General features: G+C 57.9%; 1 protein-coding gene across 3 annotated transcripts in view; it reads left to right on the forward strand.

Annotated features, from left to right (window-relative positions):
- PPP2R2B (protein phosphatase 2 regulatory subunit Bbeta) overlaps window positions 1-20,392 on the forward strand; it is a 110,769-nt gene extending 90,377 nt beyond the window's left edge. For 2 of the 3 annotated variants that reach the window (XM_054842121.1, XM_054842120.1), the window contains 5 exons: window positions 6,494-6,671; window positions 9,078-9,242; window positions 16,659-16,828; window positions 17,344-17,435; window positions 18,266-18,610. In XM_054842121.1, coding sequence (XP_054698096.1) covers window positions 6,494-6,671; window positions 9,078-9,242; window positions 16,659-16,828; window positions 17,344-17,435; window positions 18,266-18,545 — 885 coding nt within the window. In that variant the 3' untranslated portion in view covers window positions 18,546-18,610. Of the gene's footprint in view, window positions 1-6,493; window positions 6,672-9,077; window positions 9,243-16,658; window positions 16,829-17,343; window positions 17,436-18,265 lie in introns of all 3 variants that reach the window. The other variant, XM_054842122.1, reaches the window with a different exon arrangement.
- Window positions 20,393-23,596: the final 3,204 nt, after the last annotated feature.

The following is a 23,596-nucleotide window of genomic DNA, read 5'->3' on the forward strand; positions in this document are numbered from 1 at the left end:
ACTAATCAATTTCAAATGATTATCATCAAACCATCGCCACAGAAATTAAAAAAAAAAAAGGATTTTCCCATTTTCATTAGTCACTTCCATTGCCCTAAAGCAGCTCGATGTGTAATATCTGCATGCTTGGCTGTGCTCAAAACACCCCCTTGGGTAGCCTGGCCCCTCTGCCCGAGCAGGGCGGCACTGGGCTCACCGTCGTGCTGGACTGGGACGTGCTGGGAACCTGTGGGCTTTGCTGGCTTGGGGGTGCTTGATTGTTGTCGCTCTGGAAGCAGCGCCGGGCACGAAGAAGGAGGGTCTTGGTTCAGTCTCCTGCCGGGGAACGGCCGCGCTGCAGGGCTCGGGCTCCACACTCACCGTGGAGGTAACGGTGGTTCCCCGGGGACGGGCAGCGCCAGCCCCTCGCGCCACGGCTGCGGGGTGCCGGAGGGCCTGGCTGGGCATGGGGACGGCCGCGGCGAGTCTGCCGAGCGGGGACTCCCCTCCGGCCAAGGCAGCGCAGCACCCAGCCCGCCGGGTGCACTGCCTGCCCCTCTGCCTGCTTCCTTCTGCAGATACTTGAAGAGAAATGAAGGAGCCCGTTTTGCCGATGCTTTTCTCATTTCTTTGTTTTTCCCAGGTCATGAGTTGAATTCTTTCTTATCTGGTGAAAACCATTATTCATCCTTCTAATATTTGTAAACTCGCCTTGAAATGCCGATGACCAGAATTGACCTTTCAGATTATTTTTTTTCATCTCTTTTTCCACAGCAATTTCACTGCTGGTATCTGTGTCTAGACGTACTGTAAAAACAATGTGCCAGGCAGAATTATCAAACGGGTTTGGATTGCTTTGAATTTGTGTTTGGTAACATGGCTGTGCTTCTACACGCTTCCCGCTGGAAAAGTAGGGAAATTGTAAACTGCCTGGTGGGATTTTACTGACACCAGCTCTTTTTCAGCAGGAGAAGTTAGTTAAGAAATATCTTTTCAAACAATCACATCTTTAAGGGAATGTAATTCTAATGAGATTAGCATGAAGAGTTCAGGATTTTTAATTTCAAATAAGAAGAATGTTCTGTTTGTTCTTTGAGGCTTCTGCAAACTTATTTCAGAATTTAGGTACAGATGGTGAAAGCAATCCTGGAGTGTAATAACTGAACTAGGACAAATTCTCAGTTACAAACAAAAAAAAAATCCTATCGAGCTATAAAAATACACAAAGAATTGGAAATCTGGGATGATTTGTGCTGTGTGTAGAACGACACTTGCAGTCAATGCTCAGCCTTGCACTAAAAACCCTTCCTGAACCGACCCCGTTTTTTGGGGGGGTATTTGTGTTGATGGCCCGAACAGTTGGCCCACGTGGACTAACTTCAGGCTTCTAACGCAGCTCCTGGGTGCTGATGGAGCAGAGCCCAGCAGACGCTCCCGCGACTCGGCCCCTGTCGTGCTTGGGCCCCGCTGCCCACAAATGGCTCTCGTCGGCTTCTGCTGGGGCACCCGAGTGGGGACAGAAGGACGGTAGCCCCAGTTCTGCCCTGCCGCAGGGCTGGGGGCTCCGGGAGGGGGCATGGCGCAGGCGGTGCAGGGACCTGCTGCCTGCTCCCACCGACCCGTGGCCTGTGCCCGCTCCCACGGTGCGGTGGGGGCTCGGCAGCCAGGTACGGTGTCACACCTTCTCCCCCTCCAGCTCCGACCCCTGCCAGTGCTGCTGCCGATGCCACCACTGCTCCCTGGTGGAACGGTCATTGAGAAGCTGGACATGGCTCCGGCTGGCAGGTCTGCCGGGCAGCGCATGCTCCTGCTCCGGCACCGCAGTGCTGGCTGCACCGTCCTCCCTGCAGACCTGGTGCCCATGGTCCTCGTCCCCAGCCCCCTTTGGGGCAGCCTGCACCTTTTGGTCCTGCGCTGTGCAGGTGGATCTTCAGCCGGCAGCAAGTCTGTGCCTGCGTTTCACGGGATGAGAACAGGCTGAGTGACAGACAACAGAAGAAACGGTGTTAGAGTGCTGCTTACCAGGGAGGAAGTGTCTAGGGAGAAGAGATGAAACCAGGAGCTCTATCAGCTACGTGGACGGTAATGAGATAGCGGGTTCATCCTCCCACAGGAAGGGGCCTTCCACACTTCATGGGGGAAGGTCCAATAAGACAAAACCCTGAAGAGCATGAAATTGTCAGTCTGCCATGAAAATAGTGTTTGATGCACATTTTGTCTGCACAATATTAATCTGCCGGCAGCATTGGCCAGTTAGTTGCAGACTATGCCGTTTGGAGGTAAGGAAGAAACAGCGGGGAGCGCGGTCAGAGGAGCTCAGCTGCTGGGGCAGGCGAAGAACCCTGCCGGGTTTATCCCCGAGCAGCCAGCTCTGCTCTCTGGTTCGCCAGGAGCTGGATTACATTTTCCTCTTGCAAACCCGAGGCTAGGGTTAATCTGGGCTTCGGCTGCGACTAATCTCACTTGGCCAAATCCTGTCGCAGCTCGCCAGGGCTGCGCGAGGCTGCGGAGCAAAGCGTGCACCAGGCAGCGCTTGTGCGGAGCGGGGGCGACGGGCCGGCGGGAGCGGGGCTACGCCTGGGCGGCCGCGCTGGCCTGGCACCGCCGCTCGGCTCGGGCTGGCCTGATACCGGTGCTCAGCTCAGGCCAGAAAGGGCAGAGCTTGTCCGGCTGTAAAGGCAAAAGGAGAGAGGAAAGCTCTGCCCTGTCCGCTGGCTTACAGCATCGTCGGTGAGAGGCGAGCGCTGCCGTCCGTGCCGAGCGAGCCGTGGCAGGAGCTGCTCTGCAGTCGGCGTTACAGGCGCTGCGCTGCCGGGCTGACCTGCTGCGGGTCCCGCTGCACGTAGCGGGTAATTGCGGAGCTTGGGCTGCGGTTGATGCTGAGGCGTGATAACCCCTGACGAGGTGGGGACCGGATAGGCACCTAAATGGATTATTTATTGATTTTTTTTTTAATGGCTACTACGCTGGGTCAGATTTGGATCTCAGCGTAAGTCCAGTGCGGCTCCATTGTGCTAAGAAGATTTCCATGGAGGTAACTGAGAGCAAAGCCTCCTTCTCCATCACACGGAAATGGGCGCACGGTCGCAGCGCTGACGAGTCTGCGGCCCCCTCTGCCCGCCGGCCCGTGGCCAGGAGCGCTGCGCAGGGGCGGGCGCAGGACCCACGCCAGGGCGGTGCTGGGGCGCAGCAGCAGCTTCCTGGGGCGGAGGCAGCATCGCCGCTCCGCGTCTCCACACTGGGCTTCCCCTTCGTGAGCCAGCCCTGTCAAATTCACACCCTTCAGGGAGTTTTGGCCTCCAGCGCGTCCCGTGAGAAGGATTCCTGCAGCGCTTTCGCCTTGCGTGTGGGTGGCTGATGCCCCCCTCGCTGCGGGGCTGTGCTGGGCGTCGTGTCACCGGTCTGGGCTCAGCGACCGGCAGCTCGAACCCGCAAACGTTGGGCTTGTGCTTGGGGGAGGCGATGTGATTGTGTCACCCCCGGGAGCTGAGGCCTTAATCTTTTTTCCCTGTATATCGACTTGTGTTTTGAAAACGCTGCAAGCCATATAGCACCTCTGGGCAGAGGACGAGGTTTTCCTGAGAAACACCGAATCCCTGCATCTCTTCAGGCCACGTCCGTCACAGCACCATAAATGACGAGGAGAAGCTCTGCCACACGAAGCTTTTCCCCTGGGAACAGGGAGCATTTGGTGACAGTCGACATGACAGACAATGAAAGAGGGAAACCTGATGGGAACAGGGGCAAAGCAGCGAAGCGGCAGCAATTACTGACATCGCGTTACCTACGCCGTGGTCCTTCGCTCGGCGGCTGGACGTGGCAGGAGGACATGCAGCACCAGTGGTGGGAAGGGGCCAGGGCACGCCGGCTCCCTCCACCCCCCCAGCCACCGAGAAAATGAATTTTACAGCTCGAGGGAGGATTAGTGCCTCATTAACTCAGGAGAGGGGAAGGCTTCGCCAGACAAGGAGAGAGGAATCGTGTGTCATGTGCGCTTTGAATGAGTGGGACCGGCTCCTTTGCAGGGAGTGCCTGCTAAAGGCAGAAGGAAAAATTAAGACATATTTTGTTTTAAATGAAAAATGACTGGCATTCCCCCCCTTCCTGAAAACAGAAAGTAATTTAATTTATTAGTGGTTTATTTTATTTGACAGCCTTTCTATGTACTTGATGCGGTTTGTTACACTGAATTACCCTTTAATAATGGGTGTATATAATACCAGAGCCTGCCCTGCAGGTTGGCTCCGTAATTGAAGAAGGGATGCGCTGAGGAGGTCTCTGTGCTGCTGAGGATTGCTATGGCAATGCTGGTGGGAGCCGGGAGGTTTAGGCAGACACTGGCTTGGACTCTGCATGTTTCAAAAAAATTTAAAAAAAAAAAAAAAAAAGACCAAGTTTCAGTTGCTGTCACGTGGCCGGTTCGTTAGAGCTTTCTCTGCACCGTCACTGAGTGCTGCCGCCCTGAGCTGCTCCCGGCGTGCCCGGCTGGGCTCGGGGCAGCGTGGCTGCGGCACCCGGCGCAGTCTGCGGGGTCTTCCCTCAGACCACCCTTTCTTTTCCATTAGTGTGCGTTAAGCAGAAATGTAACGCGGGTGTCTGTCAGCCGCTGGAACGGGCTCCGGGGCGCTGGGGGTCACTCACGCTGCTGGAGACCAGGCAGCGCGCTAGAAAAGACGTGCTAGAACAGTCCCGTGGTGGCGAGCGGGATGAGCAGGGAGAGGGGCAGACAGAAGGCTCTTCTCTGCGCGGTGGCTGCGTTTCCAGCCGGTTTCGGGGCAGACTTCAGCGGAGAAGAGATTAATCCCAGGCGGGTCCCAGCCTGCGCCGGGCAGCTGCTCTCCCTGGCCGTCCCGAGACGGGGTTTGCCTTCGCTGCAGGACTTCTGCTGTCGTCGACGAGATCCCTGAGCCAGCGTGTGCTCCCAGTGCATTCCTGGCTGCTCCTGCCTCAAAATGTCAGTGCTTTCAGGTTTAAGTGCTTACCCTTGATACCCTTAATCAAAAGCTCGCAGCATGTGATGAGAGGGGGCACGGACACTTGCTGGTTTCCGCATTCCAGAGCAGATTCTTGACACTGCAGCAGATAAAAAACCCTGCCTTAACAAAATACTCACAGATGACCAGGTTTGTTCCTCTCGTGGGATTTTACCTGGTGACGGCTCAAGTTCCAAACATAAAAAACTCCCCAGAATTTGGCTCTGAAGTAGCATGTGGAGAATTTTCTTGCTGAAGAGTTTCTCTCAGCTCCGTGGTTGTGAGTAGCTGCCATATAAAACCGGGTAGGGAATTGTGCTGGGGCGCTGGAAGTTGCAGATGGCCACGCTGCTCTGGCTCAGACCCGGGCTGTCCTGGTTGCTTCGCGCTGCAGGGCTCCTGCCGGGGCCGGGGACTGGCCGGGGGTTTGACCGCGAGGTGCGGTCGGGCCGCACGGCATCATCTCAATGAGTGAAATCCTCTGCCAAAACCTGTGCTTATTCTTGTGCCCAGCTAGGCCTGGTGTAACCGTTGAACCCTTTCCCTTTGCACAGCCGTCATGTTTCCGACGGTCTGAATGACAGCCCGGTTCCTGTAATCCCTGAGCAAAGCGCGAGCCTCCGTCCCCAGATGGCTGAGCAAAGTCCTTCAGCGGCAAACGATGCATCGTTGACTGTGTCAGGCTGAATTAGCAGGCAGGCTCGTCACATTAAGCTCAGGCTCTGAGCTGGCAGTCCCTGCGCTCTACTGTCACTCGAGCTGGCTGTCACAGTCCCGTCCCCACCTCTGCAGCCATGGGAAATCTCTTTGGGCAGCACACAGATAATACACGCAGTAATGAAGTAGCTTGAGGAAATAGCTTACTGGCAAACGGGAGCGCAGAGTGACACCTTTCTAGGGTATTGAGTTGCCTTAAGAGCGTTTTGTCTGACGTTATTACTTACACTGCTCCTTGCATATGCTGTTCTTACTGCATCTCTCCATCCCCGCTGTTTACGTGAGTTATGCTTATTAATCTAAAGGCAAACGTGTATCTCTGTTTCTAGTCCCTCCATCTGTCCCTGCCCCGTGTGTTCCCCTTCCCTGTCTCTTCTCATCTCTTACCTCCATCACTTCACTGTGAAGCAAATGCAGAAAAGTTAAAAGAAAAACCTGTGCTGACCTGGCTCTCTTGAGAAACATATTTGTATTAGAAATGCTCCAGGAATTCCAGATTCCAGTTAACAGTGACAAAACAAGGCAGAAGTGGTTTTTATATTTTTTTTCAAAGAAGGAACGGTTGCTGCAGCAGAGATCCAAGCCTGGTTTACTGGGCTCTCGCTGCCTCACAGCACCGCACCGGTGCCTCTTTCAAAAGGAAAAGGCGTTCGTGTCCGCTTGTCCTTCTGTTCGTGCACTAAAAGACAGACGTGAGGTTTCCTCGGTGAGGGTGTGTTAAGAGGCAGGCGTTGGGTGGGACACCGTGCCGGGTGCTGGCGTGGGTCGGGTGGGACAGCCGGACCCTGTCCCTGGGTGCTGACGTTCTGCTTCCCGTCCCGCAGGTACCTGTGCTCCGGCCCATGGACCTGATGGTGGAGGCCACCCCCCGGAGGGTGTTTGCCAACGCTCATACCTACCACATCAACTCCATCTCCGTCAACAGCGACTACGAGACCTACATGTCGGCAGACGACCTGAGGATAAACCTGTGGAACTTTGAGATCACAAATCAAAGTTTTAGTATCCTTTGGTGCGCGCCGCCCCGCGGCCGCTGGCCGGTCCCAGCCCGGCCGAGAGCAGGAATAAGGGAGGTGCCTCGGCTGGCAAGTGGGGTAAAAGCCCCGGGAGCCCAGACACCTGCAAATGTCAGAAGGAGAATGAGAAGGCTGGACGGGGACATAGGTCCCCGGCGAAGGTGGGCGGCGGAGGGGGGACCTGCAAGGTCCGGCTCCACGGGAAGCAGCAGAGCTGTGCCTGTGTCTGCTGTGACGGTGACGGAGCAGGTAGTGCAGGGTCTCGCCTGGCCCCGTCCCCCCAGCCCCTTCACAGTTCCTTGGTACCGGCGCTTCACCCTCTGGCAAGGGCTCGCAGGGGCTCAGGAGTACGAAAAGGTGCTGTCCATGCGTCCGGCCGCAGAGCTCCCGAAGTCCCGTCCCCGGGTGTCATTACCAAGGCACTTCCCTCTTTGCCCGTGCTGCCGGGCTGAGCCGTGCCGCCGGCGGGACGCTGGGCTGTCTCCAGCGGGCACATTCGGCCGTCACACCGAGCCGCTGCCTCCGTGGTGCAGGGATCAGATGGCATCGTCGCGGCTGCTGCCTCCCGGTGCGGGTGACATATTTTTGAATTTTGCCTGCAGGGTCTGCGTGGGGTGGCAGGAGGGAGGGGGGTCCGTGGGTGATGGAGAAGACAGATGCCTTGGGGAAGATGGAGAAGAGAACTATTAATCGTGCAGTCTCCATTATACCCTGCAGCAGGGTGACAGGCTGCCAGTCACAGTCGTGCAAATGAGGTCGTGCCAGTCACCCTTGTAACAGCCGCATCAGAAATAATAACTACGGGGCACTAATCATCGGTGATATTTATATAGTAATTTCTACTGAGAAATCCCCAGGGCACGTGGCAAATTTAGGCAGCTGGAGAGGATTTCAGCAGTCACAGGCATGTGGCTGGAGGGGGCTCAGAGCGGGTACGGATGAGCAGTGCTGCAATGCGCGTCTCTTTTTGGGGAAGAAAGTGAGGAGTGCTGAATTTGGGTTAAAACCTCGGGGAGTTTAGATGGCCCGAGGGAGTCTGGCCAAGGAGCAAGTGCAGCACCCAAAACACTTGCTAAAAATCAATGGAGAAACGTCACCACCAAGAGAGATGTCCACTCAGATGTCCCATTGCACCGGCTTGCCGGTGTGTCGGTGTCACCTCTCTGCCCGGCACCTTGGAGCACCTTCCTGGGGTGTCCCTGGTTTGGCTGAGCCATGGGTCCAGCCCCACTGGGCTCTCCACAGGGTACCCGATGGGGTGCTGGGTGGTGCTGGCATCGGCGGGGGGACCCACGGCAGCACCGCCTGCCCGGGGAGGTGAGGAGCACATTGCCGGTTTTCACTCTTGTCGGTAAAAACCGAATCTGGTCCCTGACTGAGAGTTGAGAAGAGGCAGTCCTGTGGACTGGAGTGTGTCGATTTTGTGCACCTCACGCAGCCGCGGCAGTTTGATGGGATTTGCTCTGCTGAGCAAAGCATCGGGGCTGCCGTGAGAGAGTTGTGCGGGTCAGAAGTGCGGGATTGCTACAGAACCACATAGTGGGTGTGAACCACAGTGGCTTTTTCTGCGGGAACTCTTGCTGTTATAAAACACCCACAGATGGGTGGTAAATTCCTATCTTTTTCTTTTTTTTTTTTTTTTTTTGAGCTCCTTAAGCAGGATCTTAATTTGCTTTCCAGGGGACGAGGAAAGGTGGTGTTTCTTTCCCCACCCCCCGTACGGTGGGTAAATCGTCCCATGCTGGGTGTCTGGATTGCGCTGGAAGATCTGAAGCCACTTCCGCCGGTGACCGCTGGCTCGGTGGCAGGCCGGGACGGATGCTTGTCAGTCGTCCCCTGCGGCACCGGGAGGCTCCGCGGGGCCGCACAGGTCCTTGCCGGCACCGTCTGTGGGGCCTTGGGATGGGGCCTGCAGCTTGGTTTTGAACCCAGCGTTCCACCAAGCCCAAGCACGTGAAGCGTTCTGGAAATTACACGTCCCTGGGCTGTGGTGTTTTTCTGTCAGTCGTCATGATCTGGGTTTTATTTATTTCCCCCCGGTTATTGTTTTCAGTGTGGTTATTCACCGTGCCCAGGCACTGCAATAAAAGATGTTTACTCTGGCCCAGGGTGAACGGGCAGAGTCCGGTCTCATCGCGCAGAGGGGCTCCCGGCCGCGGTACTGGAGCTGCGGTCCCCGGCTGAACAGAAACCATGGCGGATGTCAGCTTTCCCCCGCGCTGGCGCTGGCTGGTCCCGGCTCGGCGCTGCGGTTCTGCGCCGGCACGGTGCTGCTCTCCCGGGAACGCCGGGTGTGCGTGGCGGGGGGAACCCAGAGACGTCTGCAGGAGGGGCAGCGGGAGGAGCGGGGTCTGGGCCGGGCTACCTGGGGCTCCTTGACTCGCCCTGCCAGACATCGTGGACATCAAGCCGGCCAACATGGAGGAGCTGACGGAGGTGATCACTGCCGCCGAGTTCCACCCGCACCACTGCAACACCTTCGTCTACAGCAGCAGCAAAGGCACCATCCGGCTGTGCGACATGCGCACCTCCGCCCTCTGCGACCGCCACGCCAAGTGTGAGTACAGCCCCCGCCAGCGGGACGGACGGGACGGGGTCCCCTTTGGGTTAAAAGAGCCCAAAAAAGGGAGCGTGGAGACCAACCGGGGCTCAGGTCTGCCCTGCCCCCTCACCGCATCCTCCCTCCGGGTGTGCCACGCTGTGGTCCTGCCTGCCCCTGCGTGTTCCCATGGCCGCCTGCCCTCAGTCCTGCCCGTCCCCGAAAGGAGCAGGTTCCCCTGGGTCCCGGCCCCACACCCTTTGGGGGAGCGTGTTAAAAACCCCGCAGCGATGTCTCGGCAGCAGCGGGTCCGAGGCGTCACTGGGATGTCGGTGCACAGCAGCTACGGAGCTGTCAATGCCAGGAGACAGGGAGGGCTGTGCTGCTTCAGGCTGTTTGTCCAAATAGCCCCACGTCCTGTTGTCCCCTGGTGCCACAGGGGACAGGATGTGTAGAAAAGCCCCCTCAGAGTTTGGAGGAAGCTGGGCAGGTAGGGAGCTTGTCCTTGGTCCTCTCCGGGCTGATGCGATGAGCGAGCTGCTGCTGAGGCGTCCAGCTAAGCTTGGTTCCGTGTCGGGACGTCGGTACTGGAAATATTCTTCTTATTGGCAACTGCTCAGTGAAACGCTGTCACGAGCACCTACGGCATCTATGGATGGGCTGGCAAGTACCCGTTGCTGTTCTTTGTGCCCCGGCAGTTCCTGAAGGCAGCTCGGTGCTGAGCGCGGTGCTGTGGATGAGGCACAGAGCTGGGGCAGACCTGAAGGCGTCGGGTATCTGCCGTAGAGACAGCGCAAAGCGGCAGAAGCAAGGGCTGCTGTGCTGTGTGACTGGGTAGCTAAACCCCCGTGTCTCTTGGTCTTGAGTTTTCTTCGGAAAATGGCCACTATCCTGTGGGAAATTGATGAGATTTTCAGTATTTAAAGCGTGCCCATGTCACGAAAACAAGATGCAGAAACCACGTGCGAGTTACGGGAGCCCAGTGCTCATAACGTGCATCCAGCGGGCACCTGGCCGTGTTTCAGAGCTGGGTTTCCCAGAGGCAATAGGGAATCACACACCAGCTATTGCTGTTGAGCTCTTGAGCTGTGGTCACATTCTGATACCTGGTTTTAAATTGAAATAAAATGGATGGAGAGGAAGGCTTACATCGCTGTCTGGAGACTCGGAAATACTGAATGGCAGTTTTCCCAAATCCTGAGCAAAACACACCTTTCTATTCTTGCATTTCCTGACCGTGTCTCACAGTCCTACAGTGACAGCTCCCAGCTGAGAATCGGAATACAATTAAGGAGCAAACAAAATTCATTTTCCTGACACTTTGGCGGCAGAAGCCCCCCCCGGCATTTGCCTTTGTTTGGGTACCGCTGCGTCCCTCCGGCCCTCGGTGAGCACACCGGCCAGCGGTGAATCCCGGCTCGGTTTGACCTCTCCCGTGACATTTCCTTATTGATTTCCCTCCATCCCTCGGAAGCATCAGCCTCAGTCAATTGCAGTTCAGCAGCTGTGTGAGTCGAAATTGAGACAGTTCATCAAAGTTCAAAATGAAAAGCAACATTGGCTTTTGGAGGCGAATCTTCCAACGGTGACATTTAATAACTGTCAATATTTAATAAAAATGCAGAAGATGATAGCACTGCACATCCCAGTCATGTTTATTTAGGTAGATGCAGCGTGCTGCTCGGGGCCAGCTTTTACTTATGCGCTTCTCTTATTAAATTCTGTTTGCCCGTTTTATTTGAGACTCGTGCGATCCGTGACATTGTGCGTAGCTGGCCTGAGAGAGAGCATCAGCTTCCACACAGAAATAGATGCCTGCTCCGCAGGGATGCAGCGAGCCCTGCGGTCCTGCCGGGGGGCACCTACCCAGGCACACCAGGCACAAAGGAATCGCGTGCCTTGTCCGAAGCACCACGGGAAGCCAAACGGGAGATCGGGATCCCTGGAGCAGCTGTAAGGCTGGCAAAAGAAACCGTGCTCTGAAAAGCATATGGGCAAGTGAGGAAGAACCCTGTTGGGGATTACTACAGTTATTTCCCCAGAGCCACAGGCATTGGGCTTTCCACTTTTTGTTTAAGGAGCCACCTGTGATTGCACCTAGCACAGTCCTGGAGCAAAGGCTCAAAGCCCGTGTCCCAAAGGGAGCCCCTTGCCTTTCACTGCTGGCTGCGTCACAGCAGCACTACCAAACATTTATTCTTTGCTGAAAACAGGTTCAGCGTTGGTGAGAAATAAGGAGCACGCAAAGCTGCTTTGATAAGGTAACCGACAGCTTACGGATTTTACCCGCCGATATTGCAGATGTAGTTCTAAAAAAAGCCGAAGCCCCCCCTTGTATTTGGGCGGGCGCCGGTGTCTCGGGCCCCAGGCAGCTGTGTTTTGGGGAAGCCCCGGTCGGACTCGGCGTCGCTGCTGATTTCTGAGCACGTGGTGGAACCGCCGCCAGTCTCCCTGCAGAGCAGGATCACCCCGTGGGCTGTGCAGCCCTTCTCGGCCGTCTCGGGGGGTCGTTTGGTGCTGACGAAGGCTGCTGGGGAGGGAGGGCTGGCAGAGGGAGCCGGCGTGGGAGGGCAGCTCCTGCTCAGCGTCAGAGGAAAATAGGTTTGTTGTGTAACACAGAATTAATGCTCAGAAATCCTTTCCGTGAGCTCAGCAGCCCGGATCTGCTTCTGCAGCAGGAGCAAAGCCACACAAAAGCCTTCAGCCAGGAAGCAAAAATAGCTCCCGCAAGCCCTGCCCTGCCCGGCCGCGTGCTGTGGTGCTCAGACCCCGACGTGCTGTGGTGCTCAGACCCGCGTCGGGGACTCGGTGGCACTGCCTGCCTGCTGAGACCCCAGTCCCGGCCGAGCCCCCGGCGCCAGGACCAGGGAGGGTCTGGGCATCCCGCGGAGCAGCGGGCGGCCGTGGCCTTGCTGCCCGGTGGCCGTGGGGACGGGGCTGGCGGGGTCTGGGGACAGCAGGGTTCCTCCCCGTCCTGCCTTGGGGCTGCCGGGGCCCGCGTCAGCGTTCAGAACACGCTGCCAAAAGTGCTTTGTTAATCTGTACCTTCTCTGTGAGGAAGAGAAACACGTGCTGTTGCCACGCCGCAGATGGGAAGAATGAGGCAGAACAGCGAATCACTCAGCTTCGTGGGGGAAATTGGCCCCAGCCTAGTAATTTCTGCTTCCTACCTTGTGGTTGCAAGGCTCCTGCACCTCTGGGCTGAGAGCAGAGTTGATTTTTCTGACATAAAGCAAACCATAAAGCTTAGCTCTTCCTGAGTGATGGTTGTGATTAATTTTGTGTTTAGGTGACCTACGAGTGGAGTTTTGACTTTTTGTTGGAAGCAAGAGAAGCAGCAGAGGGTTAATGTATCCGTGCGAGCGCTGTTCCACCGTGCTCCAGGTTTGCACGGGGCCCTGTTTATTCCCAGATTAACTGGAGCCTCTTCTGAAATCCAGAGGGGTCAGGTGCCTTGCCCAGGGCTTACGCGCTAAGAGGCTCCATCGCTTTTAGCGCACAGGTCTGACGGGCCACCTTGCACACGTGAGCGCCGTGCAGCCCCCGGGCCAGCGTCCCCCTCGCTCCCTGACCCCCGAGGGTGGGCACCCTGTGGGGTGTGCGAGGGGCGAGGGAAACGCGGGCGAGCCCTCGGCACAGGCAGCAGCTCGCAGGAGGCAGAGCCCAGCAGAGATGGCGACGTGGCTTTGCCCGTGCCGGTGCGCTGTCAGAGGAGGTTCCTCTCGCGCAGGTTAATACAGACCCGCGCTGACACAGCCGCCAGTTAAACCCGCAGCGTGCTGGCTGGTGACCAGTCCCAGGAGCACCCCAAAAGCTCAGCAGGGAATAACTATCATGTAGGACTCGCCTGCTCAAGCAGAGCTTGGATGGATTGATCCAAAGTCCTTTTATCTGACAAGTTGCTTAATGCAGCCGGTCATCTGGCGCAGCCTGGAACTCGGGGTGCACGAAAGAGGGGGGAGGAGGAGAGAGAGGGGAGCTGGGCTCTGCTAGCTGTCTTTCGAAAGAGCACCAGGGTAAAACAGCCGCATCGGGACTAAATTAACTTCTCCGACCTAGGCATGCGGGTCTGGGGAGACGCTCCCAGTGCTGCCGCTGTCTGCAGCGTGCGGCGGCTGAGCAGAGGGCTGTTCCCGCAGCAGCTGCCTGCCCGGACTTGAGGCGCCCACGTCCCGCCGGGTGACGGTCTGGCCCTGCCGGGAGGTGAGCCAGCCACTTGGCTAGCTGGTGGCCTCTGAACCCCTCGGGGGGCTTGGCCTCACCCCTGCGGATCACCTTGGCCAGCTCAGAGGAGAGGCTCTGAGCCACGTAGCCCAGGCTGCCACGTGCCGTTGGCACGGGTGGGGATGAAGATGAAGAGTGCCAACTCTGCAAAGCCGAACCAGGCTCAGCAAAACACGTTTGCTCCTGTGTTCCTGCTAACAGTGTGGTCTCTTCACCTACTTTTTCAGTTAAGCCTTTTATAGAGGAAAAAGGTTACAGAAGTAGAGAACAGAGATCTGATTCCCCGTTAGAAAACTCACTTCTCTGTGTAGACAAAGCCAGTCCTGGGACTGCGTGGGCTGAGCTGAGCTGAGCTGAGCTGAGCTGAGCTCGCATTGTCCCAGGTTTTGGCTGGAGCAGAGCTGAGCTGGTAGTGTCACCCCCAGAAACTAATCATCTCCTTCCTCTGACTCGAGCTAACGATGTCCTGCTGCACGGAATAATAGGCCTGGCAAGACCTCAGGCTAAAAATTCACCAGTCGGTTGTTCACATCTCCAGTGGGGCAAAGAACCAGCCTCTTGTGCCACCCTGAGCTCAGTTAGCAAGGCAGGAAACCTCTTTGCCTTTGCAGCGCTCTCCTGACTTCATCTGAAATCAAAACTTCCACCTGGCGAAGCGTTCGGTTCTAACAGGCGGGTGTTGGGGCCGAGCTGAGAGGTGACGCTGAGCCCAGAGAGGGACCCGAGCGAGAGCCACGGCCCCACGGTTGGTGACGGTGCAGTGCAGCTTTGCTGTGCTTCTGGTTTTCCAGGCTGCATTGCTAATTGTCATGATTAGAGTTTAAATGAGCAGTGAGAAAGAAAAGACAGTACTTGGATCGGTGTTAAATTTATTGACGAGTGGTTAAATTTATTGATGAGTGAAAAAAAAACCCCGTTGGCGTTGAAGCCGCCCCAGCAGAGGGTCCCTCTGGCCGAGGGTGCTCCAGCGCAGGGCGAGTGCGGAGGCAGCAGCTCGTCTCCAGAAGTGTCGTTGGAACGATTGCTCTCTGCGTTGGTAGGGCTGCTTTCTGCTTCCCCGTGTCAGAGCCCGAGCGCAGCGGGCAGGGAGAGCAGCACGGGGAAAAGGCAGTTGGCCTGCGTCAGAGTTCACCTCTTAGCTGCTCCGAAATTTAAAAAGTTGACAACTCCTCTGCAATGGACTGCATACGGGACTGGATCCTGCGCTGGATCGGTCCATGGCTGGATCCTGCGCTGGATCGGTGCATGGCTGGATCCTGCACTGGACTTAGTGCATGGCTGGATCCTGCACTGGATCGGTCCACGGCTGGATCCTGCGCTGGATCGGTCCACGGCTGGATCCTGCGCTGGATCGGTCCACGGCTGGATCCTGCGCTGGATCGGTCCACGGCTGGATCCTGCGCTGGATCAGTCCACGGCTGGATCCTGCACTGGATCGGTCCATGGCTGGATCCTGCCTTCTCGCCCCATGCACAAGTTCCTCGGCACGGAGGAGGTGCTGCAGGGCACCCCCTTGCTCTCCTGCTGATGCTTCAAGCTCCTCTTCAGCGCCAGCTCCCCGTGGGCACGAGGGGACGGAGGAGCCCTCGCTCCGCTGCTGCGCGGGCAGGACCTGGCGGACGGGGACTCGCCAGAGCAGAGAGCGGCCGGGCGCTGGCGGGGAGCGGAGCAGACGTGACGCCGTGCCTGTGGGAACGCAGCCTGCAGCCGTGCCGGGGGATGCGGTACCTGGCGTCAGAGTTGCCAGCCCCGCGTGCCGCTGCTGTCTCACCCTTGCTGACTTGTCCCGGTGCTGCCTCAGCTCTCGGTTCTTTCTCCAAGGTCTTTCCTGTTTGATACTTGGTCTGCAATGTAACGTTTTCTGCTTCTGCAGTATCGCCAATGATTTCCTCTTGCTCCTGTGCTATAAATTTAATGCCTCCAGCCTTGACATAAGCTCACATACATGCATCCATGACGGACCCGATGCAGTCATTAAAACAAGCCTCACGACGCCGGCCGACCCCGTGCGAGCAAACCTGTAATGATTACGGCGAAGTCAAGTCGTGGCATTCAGATGCTCTCCACAGACTGCCTCAGATCTTTATTTCCTGTTGTTGCTGTTGCTTTTCTTGTTTAAAAACCCTGACGTCTCATCAGCTTTCCTGCTGGTGACCAAAGGACCCAGAGCGGGGTCCTGCTGTGGGCAGTGCCACTTCTGATTTGTAGAGAGATCATTTACGCTGGCACTTCAGGCTTTTTTCCCCGCCACACTCAGGAGTTCAGGCGTTGGTACCGCAGGGCTCAGCGAGGGATGTGTGAGCAAACGTGCGCTCGGCGCGGCGTCGTGCCGGCCACGCTGCCTCGGGGCGCGGTGCGGCCAGGCTGGCTGCCGGTGCATCCCCTGCTCTGGGCACCGGCGGGTCGGAGCCGCAGCCGCTGCTGTTTGTAGGAGGGTTTGGAGCGGAGCCTCAGCGCTGGGGACGAGGGTCGGACTAACGCACTGGGACCTGCGTTTTTCTCCAGCAGAGAAGTGAAGCGGCGTGAGCTTCTCCATGTTACCCAGCAGCCTCCTGCAACGCTGTGCTGGAGAGCTGTCTGTAGGGGCGGAAAGCGCAGGCTGGGCAGATGGCCCTGCGCCCGCAGCATCTCTCCTGATGGGTTTTTAAAGCCATACATGCCCAGCTGTTTTTACTTTGAAATCAAATTTGTAAATATATTTAACGTGGAAATTCATTGGTCTCCTTCAAACTGTTCAAACTGTGATTTATTCGAAGATTGATCGGATTAAATCTGTAGGTTGCAGTGGCTATAAAATATTTACATTGACTTTCAGTTATGCTGCACATTGATTTCTAGAGAGCAGAAATGGCAAGCAGGGCGCTAAAGCTTCCGGGTTTCTGTGGTGCCGTTGATAGATTGGTCTCCGATGACCCTTCTTGCTTATTTTACACATTAAAAACAAAGAAGCCTCAATTGTGCCAAGTCCTTAAAATACGGGCATTTGTGTGGTCTAAGCCAAACCCAGAAGCGGGGAGCGTTCTCCCAGCCCGCTGTAGGTCTTCACAGCCACGGCAGAGCCTCGTTTGCCGTGCTGCGGCGTGGCTCCGGGGGTGCCTGCTCCCCCCCACGAGCATCCTGCCGTGCTAGGGCAGGGCAGCAGGTCCCTGCCTGCGGACAGGGAGCTCCTGCCTCGGCTGATGCTGGGGCTTGTCCTTTTTTCTTGCACAGTTTTCGAAGAGCCTGAAGACCCAAGTAACCGGTCGTTTTTTTCTGAGATCATCTCCTCAATCTCTGATGTCAAATTCAGCCACAGCGGGAGGTATATCATGACCCGGGACTATCTCACCGTCAAGGTGTGGGACCTCAACATGGAGAACCGGCCCATTGAGACCTACCAGGTGCGTGCGGCACGGCCGGGCACGCGCGGCGATCAGCTCCGCAGTGCTCCTGCCCGAGCCGCGCTCCCGGGCCGGCAGCAGAGGGGACAGGGACAAACCTGATGGACGGGAGCGCCGTGCCCTTAGGCCGGGGAAAGCCAGCGAAAAACCGTTAAGTGTGGGCTCGAGTGGCCTGGTGAATTGTAACCCACGTCCCAGGCTGGCTGTGGGTGCGGAGGGCACCCATGGGCGCTGGCAGCCCTGAGGGCCGCGTGGGAAGCGGGCAGAGAGTGCTGGTCCTCGCCACCCTCTGCCAGGGGACGTGCCCGGCGCTGCCCGGCGCTGCCGAGCCATGCGTGCGGCGCTGCTGGTGCTGCTTCTTGCGGTGGAAAGGTGGCCGTGGTCCAGGCCGCGCGGTGACGGGCCGTGGCCAATGCCGCCCGGCGTTTGCCGGCCGCTGGGCTGTGCCAGCCGGGGCGGGGGGTCAGGCGCTGCCACGGTGCGGGGGCCTCACGCCCGTCCCTCCCTGCCGGCAGGTTCACGACTACCTGCGGAGCAAGCTCTGCTCGCTCTACGAGAACGACTGCATCTTCGACAAGTTCGAGTGCGTCTGGAACGGGTCCGACAGGTGAGTGGTTCGGCAGCGCGCCTCCAGCCCCGCACCCAGCCCTGCGCGTGCCGAGTGTGGCCCGGACGGCCCAGGCTTCGGGATGGCCCGGCGGCTCCCGCGTCCCCGTGCGGTCCCTTCGGCTGGGTGCGGGGCTGGAGAGGTTTCCTGCGGGTGCAAGAGGGATCCCCCAAAGCCAGAGCCCCGTGCCCAAGCGCTGCTGCAGGGTCTGATGGGGCCCCAGTTCTGTCCCGGACGGGTCGGTTCCTGTCTCCAGTTCACCCGCACCCGGCGGAGGGCGGTGATGTGTTTGGCTCCAGATTGCCAAAATCCGGGGATGATAACTATCCACACATAAATCACACCAAACCAGTGGCAGAAAGCAGGCAGACCAGTTGACCCGGCAGAGTCGCCACATTTTTTCTCTAAACCATCAGCGCGAGTTAACGAGGCACAACTGGGCCAGAAGCCCAAATTCCAAACCCAATCCAAACCTCACTGCGCCTCTGGATATTCAGTCTGCCTCTAGTCACGAGGCAGTTTGCCTCTAAAAAGGCGTGAAAGTCATTCGGTTCAGGTCAGATAAATCTTTGCCGTAAAGACCGATCTCCGTACGCGTTGTTATCCTGAAAGGCGTTGCGTCGCCGGTGCATGTTCCCAGGGAGGGACACGGGGACACGGCTCCACCGGCCGAGCCTTTTCGTGCAGGACGGGGCACGAGCTGCCCGGGGTGCCGGTTGTGCCACCGAGTCCCGCGGTGCCAGGCAGGTCTGGGGGATCGCAGCCGGGTGGGGGCGGTGGGGGCCGGGGCTGGGGCCGCGCGGTGACGCGTCCCTCCTCCCTCCCCACAGCGTCATCATGACCGGCTCCTACAACAACTTCTTCCGCATGTTCGACCGCAACACCAAGCGCGACGTGACGCTGGAGGCCTCGCGGGAGAACAGCAAACCCCGCGCCATCCTCAAGCCCCGCAAGGTCTGCGTGGGCGGCAAGCGGAGGAAAGACGAAATTAGTGTGGACAGTCTGGACTTTAGCAAAAAGATCCTGCATACAGCTTGGCACCCCTCCGAGAATATCATTGCCGTGGCAGCAACAAATAACCTGTATATATTCCAGGACAAGGTTAACTAGGAGGACAAGTTGTTCTTTAGGAATCTCATGTACTGAATACTAGTAAACACAAGATTTCAAATGTTTCTTTTCTTTCTTTCTTTTTTTTCCTTTTCCTTCCTCTTCTTTTGTTCAGTTACTGCTCTGCAGGTAGCGGCTGTGTGTGCAGAGGCGAGCGCTCCTGCACCCCCGGAGCCGGGGCAGCGGGGGGCACCCCCCGCAGACACCAGATTTCAATTTATTTGCGCGTTGAGAGCGAAGATGTAACATGGGGCGGCTGGGGCGGCGTTGGGCTTCTGCTGTCCGCGGGCGGCGCTGGGATGGCTGTAGCTGTCTGCCGCTGGCCGTGGTGCGGCAGCGTGGGCTGTCAGCAGTCGGAAGGGGAGGGGGGCAGGCGGTGGGTGCTGGGTGCCCTGCGGGGGGGGGGGTGGTTAGTTACAGCAGCCCCGCTCTGGTGGTTTTAAACTTCGCCCTAGACAAATTTCACCTGTTACGTTGCAAGATCAGACCATCGTCCCCTTTGCCATTTTTCATATTTGTCTTTTTATTATTACTATTTTGTGTTTTTTACCAACAGAGACAGCAAAACCAAACATAAAATGGAAAAGTTCAGATTTGCAATGGACGAGCTGGGGGGGGGGTCGGCTGCACAGAGACGCGTCCACTCTAGCCAGGCTGCTGCCCCCCCACCCCACAGAAACGCTCCTGAGGATTTGGCTTTGTAGATACTGTGGTGCCTTTTTTGGGAAATGAAATACCTTTATAAATGATGCTTCCGAACTGCATTGGTTGCAAACCACATTGAACCTGGGCTTTTCGTCTGCATTTCTTGTCTTTTGCTTTGGTCATTTTTACATGTTCTGTTGTAAGCTCTTGCATGTTGTAACTCTCTCTCTCTCATCTCTCTCTTTCTTTTTGAATTTATTTATTTATTAATTTATTTTTTTTTAAGTACAAGTTGCTAATTTATGACCTTCTAAAAAAGAATCCAACCATACATTGCTGTTAGCACCTGACCGCTTCAGAAAGAGGCTGTCTGGTCCTACATTATAATATAATAATAATGATGATGATAATAATAATAAACCGAATAACTCTTCCTCTTTGCATGGCAAGGCTGCCCCTTTCTACTCTAAAGATTGTTCAGGTCCCTCTTACTTGAGCAACTGTTCAATAAAAAAACACCAACTACTGAATTTTCAGTCAATCTGAAAACTCCTCCTGCAACAAAAAGCGAATGAATGAATGAATGACGTCAATTAAAACACTCAACACCGTCACTTCAGAAGTGGCTCCGGAAGGGTGACCCTGCTGTGCATCCCTTCCGCCGGGGCAGCGGGCATCCCACCAGCGCCTGCATCCTCGCAGGACGTTCCCACGCCTCCGAGGGCACGGTGCCCTCCTGGGCAGCTCCGTCAGGATTCCAGCCTCTCCCGCGATGGCTCCCGGCTCCCACACCCGCCAAGGGGGACGAACTGCCGCTGACTCACGGAGCGCAGGGACCATGCGGAAAACCAGGAGCTGCGCAGCGCGGGGAGCCCCGGCTGCACCCCGGCCCCTGGGACGGAGCCTCGGGGTGCTGACCCGCTGGGACGCCCGTCCCCGCCTGGCACGCCTGCGCAGGGCAGCAGCCCGGAGAGCTTCCCGCCTTGAGGAGAGAGGGAAAACCAAACAAAGTGCACTGGCTTATACCTTTATTACAAGTGGTGGCTTTCAGGAGTAACTTTTTTTTTTAAAAAATGAAATGGTAAAAAAAAAAAATAGCGAGAGTAAATGAAGCATTTTTTAAAAAAAAGAAAATGTTCTTTTTTTTGTTCCTGTGAAGAAAGCCTGCACTCTGGTATCAGAAGTAAAGTTGTCCCAAACGTGTCTCTGTGTGGAGTTGCTGCTTGTTGTGCCTCTCGCGTGCTGGGTGACAGAGGTGGTCTGCCAGGTCCGTGCTGACCAGGGGTGCCTGGGAGTCCCAGGGATTCTGCACCCCTGCTGAGGGTCCGGGGCACGGGGGCAGCGGGTAGGTTGGAGACCGGTGGGTGGGAACGCAGCCTCCCCCTCCAGCCAGCGAGGGTCAGTCCTTGGGTGCAGGGGTCGGTGGCGGGGCCAAGTAAACGTCCCGCCGGTCCCTCCTCTGCCCCTGGCAGCGTGCGGGAGGGGGTACGGAAACCCAGGGATGCGTAAAGTGGGACGTCCCCTCCTCGTCCAGTGGTTTAAGGACTGGCAGAAGGCAGATGTCCCTGTGGCTTTGTCACCCATGGCCGTGTCCCGCTCGGGACACATTTGTGTGTGGGTGGGGAGGGTTAGTGCTGCCGCTGGCACCGGGCACGGCGTGGACCACAGTGCCAGGGAGGCACCGTCACCAGCCTCAGCCAGGAGGAAGATCTGCTTTTGGAACCCACGCTGCCCAGCAGCATCCCACACCGCGCTTACCCAGAAAGCACAGCCACGAAACTCCCGCGACCGTCCACGAGGAGGGATGCTTGGCGTTGTGCCCACGCGTTGTAGGTGGTTTCTGTTCTCTCTGCTGCAGCCACGCGCAGAGCCCGGCGGGGCCGGTGGCCTTTCCCACGTGGGGAAGGTGCCGTTGCCTCATTCCCGCACACACGCCGTGTTACCCTGCGGCAGAGCGTGGTAGCTCCCAAAGACGCCGCCATGAAGCGAGGGAGCAGGGTGCACGCCGTGGCTGGTGCCCGTGCCGGTGCCGCGTGGGGGACGTGCTGGGGAAGAGCCACCACGGGTGGCCACGCCTGTGCTTCGTCCCCAGGGACGTCCTGGCGCGGCAGCCGCCATCGGCACAACCCTGCAAGCGGTGGAGCCCCACGCGCTCGGGTGCCAGGGAGCCATTAATTCCCTTTCCGCAGCTTAGCAAAGCGCGGTGGGGTGGAGAGGCTTGGGGTGTTGGGGTGTCGCTGGCTTTTAAAACAGCCCCGCTGGTCCTTTGCAGCCTGCGGCAGCAACGCAAAAGTGCCGGGGACCTCGAGGGGCGCTGAGGAGGGGCGATGCCCGTACCCAGGCTGGGACCTGCAGTGACCCAGCGTGGTGCTTCAGCTGGCCCTCGACGGTCACGTGCAGAAAGCTGTGCAGCTGCAAGCCCGAATGCTTTCTGCAGGCACGGAGAGGCATTTCAGAGTACTCGGGGATGCCGCATCGAGGGGCGGTGTCGGTGGATGCCACGCGCGGGATGCTGCCCAGTGCACGCGGTGCCTGAGGGGCAGGCTGCCAGCTGAGAGCCTGCAATCGATGTCCTGCAGGGAGCAACATCATCACAGCCCAGACGTCAGCCCCGCAGCCCAGCCTCAGCACGAGATAGCTCCAGCAACGGGGCTACGTGGAGTGACAAGGGCTCTTGCGCTTGCCCTGCAGCCTGACCTCTGGAAAATGGAGCTGCTGGACTCTTCTGCCTGCTGACGGAGCCTGGGGAGCGAGTCAGACCCCATCGAAACTCCTCCTGGCATGGGGCCGGCCCAGCAGAGAGGCAGATGAGCGCTGCCGTTTACCCAGGGCCTCTCTGCCACAAGCCAGAGCCCGCTGGCTAACGGGAGCTGGACGCCCCTTTGCACGACGCTTGCAGGATCAGATCGTGGGTGATGGCGCGGGGACGTTCATGCCCATAAACACGCTGCTCTGGGTGGAGCCCCCCCCCAGCAGTCTGATTAAACACCGTAAACGCTGTGTCTCACGGAAACCGAACAGAGCTTTAGCTCCCCACACAGGCTTGGTGGTACAGATATAAATATATTTATACCGATCCTAGCACGTGGTTGAGCTGAAGCCGACAGGTCAGTGGCACGAGGTGGGGCTGGACCCTTCTCCCTGCCCCGGCGAGGCGCTGCGGGTTGCTCCTGGCACCGCGCTGGCTGCAGAGCTCGTGGCCTCGTTGCCTCCGCTGGCGGTCAATTAATCACGACGAGGACGGGCAGCTCCACTGAACTCTCCCCCCTCGCACTCGGGGAGCGCTGCAGAGGACCCGCGAGGACTCGGGGCGGCTGGGGCTCCTCTCGCTCCCTCCTGCCCCGGTGCAGGCTGGGCGACTCCCCGCCGCAGCGAAGAGCGGTGCTGGACCCAGCGCTGGCGGCTCCCACCCGCCCCAGAGACGGAGGCCGGGGCTCCCCCCTCTGCTGCCCGGTGCGGGGAGCGGCGGGTCCTGCAGCGCTTCCCAGGAAGAATCTGGGTTTATTTTCCGTTTGAAATCACTGCTGACAGCTGAGCTGGCTTTACAACAAACCTAAAGCAGGACCTGACGCGGGAACAGCTTGCCCGCGCGAGCGCCGGTCAGTGCCTGTCGCCGGACCGTCTGTCCTGAGCTGCGCAAAGATCCGATGCAGCGTGCGCGGCACGGAGCGAGCAGGGGCACGGCAGTGGTGAGCCGCATTCTGCCTGTGCCGTGCCAGCCCTACGCGCCGTAGGGGGTGGCAGGGGCACACGGGGCGAGGGCGGGAGGGCTGCTCTGCTGTTCCCCGGAAATCGCTGGGAGCTCCAACAGCTCACCTTCTTCAGCAGGACAAATCTCATTATTTGATAAAGCATTAAAACAAACTGTCAGTTCCTCTGCAGTCCGCGTGCTAATTCTCTGCTGTTCTTGGTGATGAATTTAAACAGCGGCACCTAATTAGAAGCTGCAGGGTATGGATTATACTGTCAAGGAAACGTCATTCAAGCAGACGCTCATTTCCCTTCCCATTAACTGCGTGGCCTCCATCTACTAAACCGTGCACGGATTCAAGCCTGGGTTTGTTCCTCGGCGCGCAGCGCACGTCCACGCGGGGGTGCCGGGGGGCACCCTGACTCTTTTCCTCCAGAGAGCCTCTGGGCAAGTCCCCGACCGTCACCGTCGGAGCGCGCTTCAACGCCTCCAGCGAGGCTCCTGCTGTTTGAGCCAGCCCCGTTTCTCTACCCGTGTTTAAACCGAGTTAGGTGTAGGGTGCTGTACGCTCGGGTGACGGAAGGACGGGTCAGGGCTGAGGCCGTGGGGGCTGGGAGGGGACGCCCAAAACGTTTCCAAGCATTTCAAAAGGCTGTGCCAGACCCGCTGCACCCGCCTGGGCCAGTCTGTGGCTTGGGCCTAAAGCACGGGTGAG

The sequence above is a fragment of the Grus americana genome, chromosome 14 (assembly GCF_028858705.1).
Source record: "Grus americana isolate bGruAme1 chromosome 14, bGruAme1.mat, whole genome shotgun sequence".
Lineage (NCBI taxonomy): Eukaryota > Metazoa > Chordata > Aves > Gruiformes > Gruidae > Grus > Grus americana.